General features: G+C 47.7%; 1 protein-coding gene across 8 annotated transcripts in view; it reads right to left on the reverse strand.

Annotated features, from left to right (window-relative positions):
- Positions 1-12639, reverse strand: part of LOC134447774 (cytosolic carboxypeptidase 4) — a 178094-nt gene that overhangs the window by 90357 nt on the left and 75098 nt on the right. For all 8 annotated transcript variants that reach the window (XM_063197411.1, XM_063197409.1, XM_063197410.1 and 5 more), the window contains 4 exons: positions 7129-7341; positions 3157-3240; positions 2615-2704; positions 2330-2478 (listed from right to left, as the gene is read on the reverse strand). In XM_063197411.1, coding sequence (XP_063053481.1) covers positions 2330-2478; positions 2615-2704; positions 3157-3240; positions 7129-7341 — 536 coding nt within the window. The remainder of the gene's footprint in view (positions 1-2329; positions 2479-2614; positions 2705-3156; positions 3241-7128; positions 7342-12639) is intronic.

Raw genomic sequence — 12639 nt, forward strand, 5'->3', positions numbered from 1 at the left:
AGCACATAACACACAGCACATAGCACACAGCACAGCACACACAGCACAGCACACTCAGCACAGCACAGCACACAGGCCAGGCATTAAGGTGAGGGGGTTTGGTGGCTGAGTGAGTGAGTGAGTCGGTAAGGTTATGAGGTAGAGAGAGAGAGAGAGAGAGAGAGAGAGATGGAGAGAAAGAAAGAGACAGAGAGACAGACAGAGAGGGGGAGATGGGGAGAGACAGAGAGACGTAAGGGTGTGTGTGTGTATGTGCGTGTGTGCATTAACCACAGGCCAAGTGCAGGCATGAATAAGAACAGACACAAACAACACAACAACCACAAAATTCTTCTAGACTTCAAGATAGTTACTGTGGATACCATAGACGTCCTACTGAGAGAAAAACAGTACGCACCGACATAACATTTTCACGATCGATAAGGCCAGGGAAATGGTATCAGTTTTTAAAAAGTGCATACACCAGCGGCACTCAAATGATGTCAGCCTCATACTATGTGATCTTGTGTGTTAAGAGTAGAAAAATGAATAAAAAAAGAATGTGTTGCCAGAATATGTTGCCAAAAAACCTTTTATGAAGGCTGCTGCCTCAATGTGAAGTTTCAGGCTGTTTGCCCTTTTTATTAGAAACACTTTTAGAGCACTCCTGCCTGGTCAAAAGTTTAAACTGTCTTCTGGATGTGCACACCTTTTGTACTATATTTGATCCTGTGGTAAAGTGCCTATTGATGTGCTTTTATATTCTTTCTGATTCATACAGTACATATATCCCTTTAAACGGGCCCTATGGGACTGTGTCCAACACTGGCCCTGTAGTTGAATTCAAAACACTGTGTTCCCTCTCTCATACCTTCTGTGTTGTAAACATTCTGCGTTGTAAATCAAAATGTCAAATAAAATATACAGTCTAATACTAAATATTGTCATGAAATTGGGGTCGCAGTCAAGCTTCCTTAAAAGGAACAGTCCACTGTGTTTCAAGAATAAAGTATGTTCTTCTCTGTCCTGATATGAGTTAATCCCGACCTGTCTTGTCTTCAGACGTGGCCCCAGTCAGCAACGCTTGCAGCACAAACGTGTTAGCATCAACTTGGCTCAGCTCGGAGCACTTCAACTTCGATGCATTGATATCTTTACTCCTAGTTCCCACCTTTCCCCCTACCCCTCTCCATCAGTCTCTCACTCACTTGCGATAGGGGTGATAGGCGATAGAGATAGGGGGAAAGGGAACTAGGAGTGAAGATATCAATGCGTCAAAGTCAAAGTGCTCCGAATGTTTAACTACACCTTTCATTACAGAGGAATTTCTTTATCTAGGTAGAAAAATCGCTGTGTTTCATTTGGTGCAACTGCTTTTGGATCAGCTAACTAGTCACGCAAGGGTGTTTAAATAGAGAATACCTGGAAAAATGTGGTCACTAACTTAAGACACCCAACGCTCCCAAAGGCAAAGCTGAGTCGAGTTAATACTAACACGTTTGTTCCACGCGTGTTGCTGACAGGGGCCACATCCGAAGACGAGACAGGTCGGGATGAATATCAGGTCAGAGAAAAACATACTTTATTATTGAAACACGGAGGACTGTTCCTTTAAAGGAGAATTCAGGCCAATTTCAACCTGCAGTTGTATTGCTCATACTACCCTTGACTTGTCAGTACCTGACAACACAGCAATTTTTCTTTGTTCAGCCCATTCTGAGATCTTGGCCATTGTAATGGGGGCATTTTTTTCATGCCTTCACAAATATCCATGTATTTGTATTGAACATAAATCAGCCGTGGAGTAATGGCTAGGGCAGATATTCTTTAAGTATATCTCTCTCTACTCTCTCTGGCTAGGGAGTTGGACTGTAGATCACAGGGTTGCCGGTTCAATCCCCACCCTTACCAATCCCTTCCTTCCTCCCTGGCTGAAGTGCCCTTGAGCAAGGCACCTATACCCCACACTGCTCCAGGGACTGTAACCAATACCCTGGAAATATCTGTAAATTGCTTTGGATTAAAGCTTCAGCTACAGTGGCATGTGGAATATTATATATATACTGTATATAATATCCGAGCATTATTATAACAAACTTTTAATCGCCAAGTATTTCTAGATTATCATGTCAACATGAACCAGAGTACATTGTGACAGAAATAACGTAACCTTCAAAAAGGGATTTTTTTTCCAGTAGGGCAAAGGAGCAGGTGCTTTAGAATCACCATGTTCCTATCTCTGTACTGTCCTGAAGCCCGACTTACATATGAGGAAGTCATTTTACTCTCGACTGGCCTATGGAACCAGTGCGGTGTGAAATGGAAATGTGCAAGCAGTGTTCCACCTTACCGTAGTTGAACTGGCTGTTGGTCTTCTCGCAGTTGATGATGTTGAAACGATAGGGGACATTGGCCATCATGCCGCTCACCTCGAAGTAGAACCACTGATGATGCATTGACGTGTTCGCGTCAGCGTTCAAGATCAGATCGTACTCGAATCTGTTGGAGGGTTGGCAGAGAACCGGCAAAGGTAAAGCCCAGAACACACATTGGTTTACCTCAGATCAATGGCAAAGTGTCGAAAGGGAGTCTTGTGAGTTTCAAAAGGGAGAAATGTCAGCGGTCAGGCCATTACCTGCGAACTTGGACAGCCTTTCTCAGGTTCCCGCACTCAAAGTTAGAGAAGAAACGCAGGGAGTCTTTGTGGTCAGAAGCACTCTGAGGGCTAAGGAAATACAGCAAGAATGAATGGGAAGTGAGAGAAAAAAGAGGGAGTGACAGAGAGGGGGAGACAGAAAAAGATAAGAGAGAGTTGAACAATTCTGCAAATCACTGTCTGTAGATAGGGATTTCATCCTTTTTACTGTAAGCCTTTGTTTCTGTTATTTATGCAGTACAATGGCAACCATAACGACCCCATTACACGTATGCATGCACGCCTGTGCACACACACACACACAATCTATCTCTCTCTCTCTTTCTTTCTCTCTCTCTCTCTCTCTCTCTCTCTCTCTCCCTCCCCCTCTCTCTCTCTCTCTCCCCCCTTCCAAATGTTTCCTCGCCATTTTGATTACAGTATGGGTTTACATGCGGATGTGAAATCATCACATCAGACAGACAGACAGGCAGACAGAGAGACAGCCAAACAAGCAGGTGGAATTTAAAGACGCTGCTTACCTGGGATCCTCCATGTCAAAGACAACTTTATTAATGATGTCTTCAGGGCAGAGGAAACGTTGGATATCCTCAAGCACCATCTTCCTGAATTGAGGAAAAGCACACGCAATGTGTTATTTATTGGGGTTGCTGTGGACATAAAGTATTTCCTATTTGTGTGTGTGTGCGTGTGTGTGTGTGTCTGTGTGTGTGCGTGTGTGTGTGCGTGCATGCGTGCGTGCGTGCGTGCGTGCGTGCGTGTGTGTGTGTGCGTGTGTGCACCACAAATAGTAAGAACATGACAGAACAACAGCTTCTCCACTCTGTCCTCATTCCCACCAGTGACAAGTGATTAGCTGTGTACCAACATTGCCACGTATCGCACCCTTCATCCTCTGGTTATCCTACACTTCTCTGAACCATTAAGGCTAGCTACATTCCCTCTAATTAATTTCTATATTATATTTATAGGCCTATATTGCTGTATTTTAAAACAACTCGCTCATGTCGTATCTTACATTAGCCTATATGATGTGTTTGTCTCAAGCCAGGAACAATATCGCCATCACACACCACCATTGCATCATGTTCCCTGTAACTGTATCTTCAGTGTCATGCCTGTGCTAGATGCTTGTGACATATGGGCTTGTTTGTTTTTAAATATGCCAACATGCCAACATACTTTTCTGACAACCATAGCGTTTTCATCCATGCAAACATTTGGTGTGTGTGTGTGTGTGTGTGTGTGTGTGTGTGTGTGTGTGTGTGTGTGTGTGTGTGTGTGTGTGTGTGTGTGTGTGTGTGTGTGTGTGTGTGTGTGTGTGTGTGTGTGTGTGTGTGTGTGTGTGTATATGTGTGTGTGTGTGGTATGTTTGTGTCTGTTCGTGTGTGTGTGTGTGTGTGTGTGTGTGTGTGTGTGTGTGTGTGTGTGTGTGTGTGTGTGTGTGTGTGTCTGTGTGTGTGTGTGTGTGTGTGTCTGTGTCTGTGTCTGTGTCTGTGTCTGTGTCTGTGTCTGTGTCTGTGTCTGTGTCTGTGTCTGTGTCTGTGTCTGTGTGTGTTGCGCTGGAGATAAACTGGGATGCTGTGAGCTTATTCCCTTTGCTCCGCCACTGTATTCAAACAAACGACAGCTCCAGCATTTTTTTTGATGGCCACAGTGGGCATTTCTGCCTCGTTCACACATGTTACTCACTGCTCAGTGGACGGCTTAAGCATTCACATGCAAGCCTGACTGATTCCCATGCAAGACTTGCTGCTATAAACAGCAGCAGGAAAACAAAACCGTGCAAAGAGAACAATACAGTGCACTATTGATGCACTGAATTATACTGGTATACTGTATACTGTACATACATCATAATGACAGAGAGAGTGTTAGTGGTGAAACGATTAACTATTGAGCTAGTGCTCAGTGCTTGTTCTCAACAGAAAATAATAAGGCCAAAGTATAACAGACTTTTGTCTCTATTCATGGAGCAAACTTATCAGATTTCTCTTGTTATGGGGATATTGTATATAGTTTGGTCAATACTACAATACATCTTTAGAGTAGCTCATGTTGCATGAATGTGTTTGGTCTTCTTCAATAAGGCCATGAATCAACTTAGTTTGAGATGTCAAAACGAGTTTTTCTCTTTATTTCCTCAGTGTTACACTTTCAAGATTTCAATTTCCAGTCCTGGACTCCTAGACAGTCTTTGCCATGCCATTTATTAGCAAGCAGATAGCGTCAAGTCACGTGACGTCTGAGTGGAGACGAAGACTAGTCACTTTCTAATCAGCTCCAGTTGCTATCCATAAAGTCACACAATTACGCACATCTTGTTTTCAGACAGACAGCGAGGAGCAGAGGATCCCCACGGTGATTATAATCTTGACAGCTTTTTAAAACTCTTACGTAACACCGCCAACTTGTACCTTTCCGGATAGAAGAAGAGGGAAAAAAATTAGCCTAATGCATACAGTGATTGAGAGAGAGGGAATTTACTTGGGCCAAAACAATGCCACCGGCTGTCTGTCTGTGCCTGTTATTTCTGAGTCAGAAGGCCTTTTTTCGCTGCTGGAATGACACTAAATAGACCCATCACAGACTTATCTTGGCTCTGCGCGGGCACACTGAACTGTGAAATAAAATAAATGACTGAAATAAATGTCTGCTCCATCCCAATCTCACTCCTGCACATGGGAGAGTTCTTCGAGGGGGGAAGAGAGAGAGAACGAGATTTTTTTCTCCCTCTCTCTCTCTCTTTCATTTCTTCTTTTTTTCCCAAGCAAAGAGTCAGCTGCATAATTAGAGACGCTGTTTGAAAGTGTGTTTAATAAGCAAGGAGCTCTCAGAGCGCCTCTGGTTGCTCAAACGAAATATAAAAAAAGGAGGAGAGGGATGATGATGAGAGTCCTACAGAAGATCATAGGCCTTGTGCAGCTAGCATGTACCCATGAGGACCCAGGGTCTGTGATTTTAAGAGAACAACATGGCCCTTGGAGATCCAACTTTTTTTTTTTGCTGCAAACCCCGGCAACAAAGCTCTCGCAGCCCAGGCTTCATTTTGATGCTTGGTGTAAGTCCACATGACTTGAATGCTACAGTATGGAGCTGGCATGCAAAAACATGCAAAAATGTGTTGGAACCTATCAGATGTGTTGGAATCTATCAGAAGTAGCATTTGTGGTCTGATGTCCATCTGGTAGAACACTGCACACAAGATTTGTCCCTAAACTCCAGTCCTCATAAACAGTTTGGCTGATATGTTTCAATGTTTTTTTTTTCTTTTTTTTGTGGTCCGGACTTCGTGAAATAAGCACTAAAAGACAACGACTACAAAAGCATTCGAAATAGTAGTGTAGCACAACATTGGATGCGGCAGCTGTGTTTCAGTGAACCACTTCTTAACTCATGTATGAAGACAGCAGGGGAACTGAAAGGGGACATTCATCTCATTCAACCAACTGTCTCTGAACATGTGTTGCAGGCACATTCATGCTTTGTGAAATTCTCGTGTGAGATGGATCTTTCCATGCATCACCGCAGTACACTGAAACATATTTTTTCCGTAAGTCAACACCAATCTGCATCATGTTAAACTGAGTTAACGTGTAGACAGATTCTGAAGCTAATTGCTGCTTGTTTCCTGTGTCGTTGAATAGACCTGTTTAACATAAAACTGAAGCTGACAAAGTCCTTCTTCGTGATTGTGTCAGAAGGCTAAATTATCATTGCACATTCATTAGAAATAATGCTTGAAAATAGAAAGGAAAAACATGCCATATGGTATTATGCTGGTAATGTGTATCAAGCATGAATTATGGCTATGGTATTTAAAACTTATTTGTTTAACGCTTCCTCAGACTCCTTAAATTAGACATGGTTGTCTTTCCCCATCACTTTAAACTTCATTGCACAGCATTGCATCATTTATAGGCCTACTTAATCATGCATTTAATTTTTTAATATGAATTTATCATCATCATTGGTTAGGGCGTCAGACTTTTAGACCAAAGATTGCCCGTTCGACTCCCGACCCGCCAGAATAGTAGGGGGAGAAATAAACCCTGAGCGTGGCACCATCCCACTTCACTGCTCCCTTCAAGCGCCGTTTGGGGCTTCCCCCTTGCACGGGTGAGAAGTAAAATTCAATTTCATTGTGCGCAGTGAGCACTGTGTGCTGTGGAATGCTGTGTCACAATGACAACGGCAGTTTCCCAGGTAGGCTTTCACTTTCATAATAGCCACGGTTACATGATGTTTTCAATTACGAATTAATAATTCAGAATTAAATAGCACCATCAAGTTTACATTGAATTTTCATTTAGTTCCGAACTGGGAAGTGTTTACATGACGTTTTCAAAGCGGAATTAAGATTTATTCCGAATTAAATCAAGTTAATTCGGAATTAAATGTCTCATGTAAGGCCAATGACATCAAGGCCAATGACACAAATTCTGAGCAAACAGACAAAAGAAGAAGAGGAAGAGATGGTGGTGCTTGTGTACCTCTGGAGGTTGGGTCTGCGTATTGCCATGCGCTCTGTACTCTTGACGGGCAGGTGACCCCAGAAGTCTGGGAAGGCGAGGATGGAGTAGCCGGCGATGGACCTGGTGTGGGCGGCTGCGGCGGCGTAGAGGCGGGGGTCATGGTGCGGGATGCAGGCACCAAACCTCTCCACCAGTCGGTCCACCATGCTGCTATGGCCCTCCTCATGTGACCTACAGGCAGCAATGGGCAAAAGGATTAATTAGCTACAATCAGGGCTCTAAATTCACTTTTTCATCACCAACCAAAATTACTAGTAGATGTTAATCTTACTAGCCAAACATACACTCACTAATGGGTCAAAGTGACCAGTACGTTGGTCTTTTCTATCAGCCAAACTGACATTTCACCAGCATTTGGCCGGTTGGCTATTAATTTAGAACCCTGACAACAATCTAATGCCACATATTCCAAATGTCCCTGTCCAATTTAGCAAGTGATAAGTCAACCAGCCAACCACCTGGCTGGACTGAACAGGCAAACCCAAGTTATGTGGCACTGGATAGTAACTAATGAATCCATTTGCCCATCACTGCCTGCAGGACAACCCTCACCAGGGGTGCTGCTAAAAAATGATCATTGGGCCCCATAAAAGACTTCAGAATTACCAAATCAAATCAGTACTATTAAATTATATTACTAATAGCTTTAACTGCTGGTTCCTTGAAATTGACACTAACTTTTCCCTCAAACTGTTCCTGACCACCACAAATATCAAGTTGTTTTTGTTTTATTGACAATCACAAATATCAAAATTGTCATGAGCACTCTCTCCCCTGGGTAACAACCTTAATTGCATTCAATTCTCTGCCACTCTGCTCACTCTCTCCCTACTCTGCCTAACGAGCTCCACCTGGCTCCGCCCTGCTCTGCTCTTGCTACCTGGCCAGCTGCGCTGCATTTCCCACTCACCTTCCTCACCTTTCCCCACTCTGCTCTAATTACTCTGCCAGCTGCACTGCATTTCTCCACTAACCTCTCCCAGTATATATAGCCCTGTTTTTCAGCCAAGCCCTGTCAGATCGTCTTCAAACCCGGACCAGTAACCTGCCTGTCTACGCTCTGACTCCTGTCTGATTCCGATCCTCTTGACTGCCTCCCTGTTCTACTGCCCCGACTATCCCGACCTGCCTTCTGGACCTCGACTACTCTCTGATCTTCAGCCCCTCCGGTAACTCGATTCTGCCTTCTGTCTCTCACCACGATTATTGCCTAGCCCTGGTCTGTACTTCTGCCTGCCATTCATATTGCTTTTTGTGTGTGTGTTCCCCCAGTTCTCCGACCACCAGATGAGCGAGCCCAGACGATTCACCACCCTCAGCCCGACACGCCGCTCGATCACTGGGGGACACACACACTAGGCACTTTGGACTGGAAACCCCCGGACACTTGGTGAGCCCCAGGTAACCCACAGGACCCTGAACAACCCCAGAGCCCCAAGCACCCCTGGAACCCCTGACACCCCTGGCACTCCTAGCACCCCTGGAACCGGCACCCCCAAGACCTCACGATCATCTCACTCCTCTTCCCCCCCGAAACCTTCAATAAAGAACTCTGAATTTGAACTCGCGCTCTTGGGTCCTCTTCTGTCCGTGACAGAACGATCTGACCATCATGGACCCAGCGCACTCCCTGACCATGATGGGAGAAGAGCCAGAGATGACTGCCCTACAACGACTGGAACGCTCTGAGGGAGACATAAATCGGATGGCTGTCGACATCGCTTCCCTTCTCCATCTAGGCAACCAACAACAACAGCAATTCAACCAGCAGCAACAACAGATCCAGCAGCAACAGCAACAGCTTCAGCAGCAGCAGCAACAGTTTCAGCTACAACAGCAACAGTTCCAACTGCAGCAACAACAGCTAGCCCAAGCCCTGCAACTACTCTCAAACCCGGCTACTCCACCTGCACCCCCCCCTGGTCCTTCTGTTCCTGTACCACCGACACTCCTTCATCCCTCCGCTGGAGGTCCCAATGCTGCAGGCCCGGCAGTGCTGCCACCAGATCCCCACACTCCTGAACCAAAGATTGGGAACCCGGAACGTTTTGATGGCAACCAGAAGCAAGTAAGACCATTCTTGAGCAGCTGCCGAATCCAGTTTGCACTACAGCCCAGGACTTTCTCAACAGAGGGAGCCAAGGTGGGGTATGTCATCACACATCTCACCGGTCGAGCTCGGTTGTGGGGAACGGCGGAATTCGACCGGCAAACCCCAGCCTGTGCCTCCTTCAGTGCCTTTGAGGAGGAGATGTTAAAGGTCTTTGACCTAGGCTCACCAACAGCCGAAGCGTCACAAGCTCTGCTCACCATCCGTCAGGGCAATCGGACAGTGGCAGACTTCTCCATTGACTTTCGTACCCTGGCCAGTCAAAGCTCGTTTAACCCAGAGGCACTGGTGCAAGCCTTCCTCCATAGCCTGGCGGACTATATCAAAGACGCGCTTGTTTCCCATGACCCGCCCTCAACGCTTGATGCCGCCATTGACCTTGCCGTCCGCATTGACCGCCGTATACAGACCCGGGGGAGGGAGAAGGGCCGTCTCAGTCAACCTGCCATCCGCACTCAGGTCGATACCGCCTCTGTCCAGCCCCTGCCTGTCAAGTCCCAAAGCCAACTCAATCAGCCTGAGCCCATGGAGATTGGCCGTGCCTCTCTGACTCCCGAGGAGCGTCGGCGCCGTCTAAGCTCCAACCTTTGCCTCTACTGTGGTGGTGAAAATCACCGTGTCGCCACTTGTCCGGGAAAAGCCGCAGCTCACCAGGTGTAGGGGAGATCCGGGTGAGCTCAACAAATCTTCAGTCTCCCTCCATCCGAAAAACCCTGCTTCATCTCCGCCTTCAGCTTTCTGACAAGACTCATACATTGGCCGCCCTTGTGGATTCCGGAGCCGAAGCAAACATCATGGACCCTGAGCTTGCACGGCAACTGGGCGTGAACCATCATCAACTGACACAACCCATTCCTGCACGAGCCCTGGATGGGCATCATCTTGGCACTGTCACTCATATCTCCACCCCTGTGACAATCCTGCTGTCAGGAAACCACCAGGAGTCCATCCAGTTTCACCTCCTACACTCACCTGGCCAACCACTCATTCTTGGATACCCGTGGCTCCGTCAGCACAACCCCCACATCGACTGGGAGACAGGAACAGTCCGTGAGTGGGGAAGGAGTTGTCACCAGACCTGTTTAAGGGGGGCCACCCTGCCCGTTCACCGGGAAAGACCTAGCGCTACCCCCGACATATCCAATGTTCCGGCCTGTTACCACAGCCTGAAAGAGGTGTTCAACAAATCCAAGGCGACATCTCTACCCCCACACAGACCCTATGACTGCGCGATTGATCTCCTGCCTGGCACAGCACCTCCCAAGGGTCGTCTGTATTCACTGTCAGCCCCGGAAAGAAAGGCCATGGAGGACTACATTAATGACTCTCTTGCCGCCGGGATAATTAGACCGTCATCTTCCCCCGCAGGAGCGGGATTCTTCTTTGTCGGCAAGAAGGACGGTTCTCTTCGTCCATGCATAGATTACCGGGGTCTGAACGACATCACGGTTAAGAATCGCTACCCACTGCCCTTACTTTCGTCTGCCTTCGAACTGCTGCAGGGAGCCACTGTATTCACAAAGCTGGACCTTCGCAATGCCTACCATCTGGTGCGGATGAGGGAGGGAGACGAATGGAAGACAGCGTTCAACACACCAACCGGCCACTATGAATATCTCGTCATGCCCTTCGGCCTCACCAATGCCCCAGCAGTTTTTCAAGCCCTAGTGAATGATATCCTCAGGGACATGCTAAATACGTTCGTATTTGTGTACCTTGACGATATTTTAATATTCTCAAAGACTCTGTCAGAACACACGCACCACGTCCAGTTGGTCCTGCGCCGCCTGCTGGAGAACTCTCTTTTCGTGAAGGCAGAGAAGTGCGAGTTCCATGCCAAAACCGTTTCATTCCTGGGGTATGTGGTGACCGAGGGCAGCATTCAGATGGATCTCACGAAGGTGTCAGCTGTCACTTCCTGGCCAGTTCCTGAGTCTCGGAAAAAGTTGCAACAGTTCCTGGGCTTTGCCAACTTTTATAGGAGATTCATCAGAAACTATAGCACAGTGGCTGCACCCCTCACTGCGCTAACCAGCACTAAACAACCGTACCAATGGACATCAGCTGCTGATAAGGCCTTCAATATCCTCAAGACATGTTTCACTTCTGCTCCCATCCTCCAGATGCCAGATGCAGCAAGGCAGTTTGTGGTGGAGGTAGATGCTTCGGACGTGGGAGTGGGTGCAGTGCTTTCTCAAAGAGCAGCTGAGGATGGCAAGATGCACCCCTGTGCCTTCTACTCCCGTCGGCTAACCCCTGCCGAATGCAACTACGACATTGGGAACCGCGAGCTGTTGGCTGTCAAGCTCGCCCTTGAAGAATGGCGGCACTGGTTAGAGGGGTCGAAGGAACCATTCGTAGTGTGGACAGACCACAAAAACCTGGAGTATATCCAAACAGCCAGGAGGCTGAACTCCCGTCAACAGCGGTGGTCTCTGTTCTTTACGCGCTTCAATTTCACGCTCTCCTACCGCCCGGGATCTCGCAACATCAAACCTGATGCTCTTTCCCGGATGTTTCAGAAGGACGAGACCACCGCCATGACAGCCCCCATTCTTCCCAGCCACTTTGTCGTAGCGGCCCTCACCTGGGAGATCGAGAAGCAGGTCATGGAGGCTCTTCGGGACCAGCCAGGCCCAAGCACCAGCGCCCCCAACCGTCTGTTTGTTCCAGCAAATCTCAGGTCACCTGTGATTCAGTGGGGGCACGAATCCCGTCTGGCCTGTCATCCCGGCATCACTCGCACCCTTCATCTGGTCCGCCAGCGGTTCTGGTGGCGGCGGATGAGACGGGATGTCCGAGAATTCATCCGAGCTTGTCCCACTTGTAACCGAAACAAGACCCCCAACCAGCCTCCTGCTGGGTTGCTGCAACCCCTACTCATACCCAAGAGGCCCTGGTCCCACGTTTCACTGGACTTTGTTACGGGCCTTCCGCCCTCTGACGGACACACAGTCATCCTTACCATTGTTGACCGCTTTAGTAAGATGACTCACTTCGTGCCCCTTCCCAAACTACCCTCTGCTAAGGAGACCGCCCAGGTGGTCCTGGAACATGTGTTTCGTATCCATGGCCTACCCCAGGATATAGTGTCAGACCGGGGCCCGCAATTCTCAGCAACCTTTTGGAAGGAGTTCTGTCATCTCCTTGGGGCCACCGCCAGCCTATCGTCTGGATTCCACCCGCAGTCAAACGGCCAGACTGAACGCATGAACCAGGAGCTGGAGAAGGCACTGAGGTGTGTGGCCTCCCAAAATCCCCGGGCCTGGGCTCAACACCTGCTCTGGGTGGAATATGCCCATAATTCACTCACCAGTTCCTCCACCGGGCTCTCCCCCTTTCAGTGTGTCTACGGGTAT

Source organism: Engraulis encrasicolus, chromosome 4, assembly GCF_034702125.1.
Source record: "Engraulis encrasicolus isolate BLACKSEA-1 chromosome 4, IST_EnEncr_1.0, whole genome shotgun sequence".
Classification (NCBI taxonomy): Eukaryota; Metazoa; Chordata; class Actinopteri; order Clupeiformes; family Engraulidae; genus Engraulis; species Engraulis encrasicolus.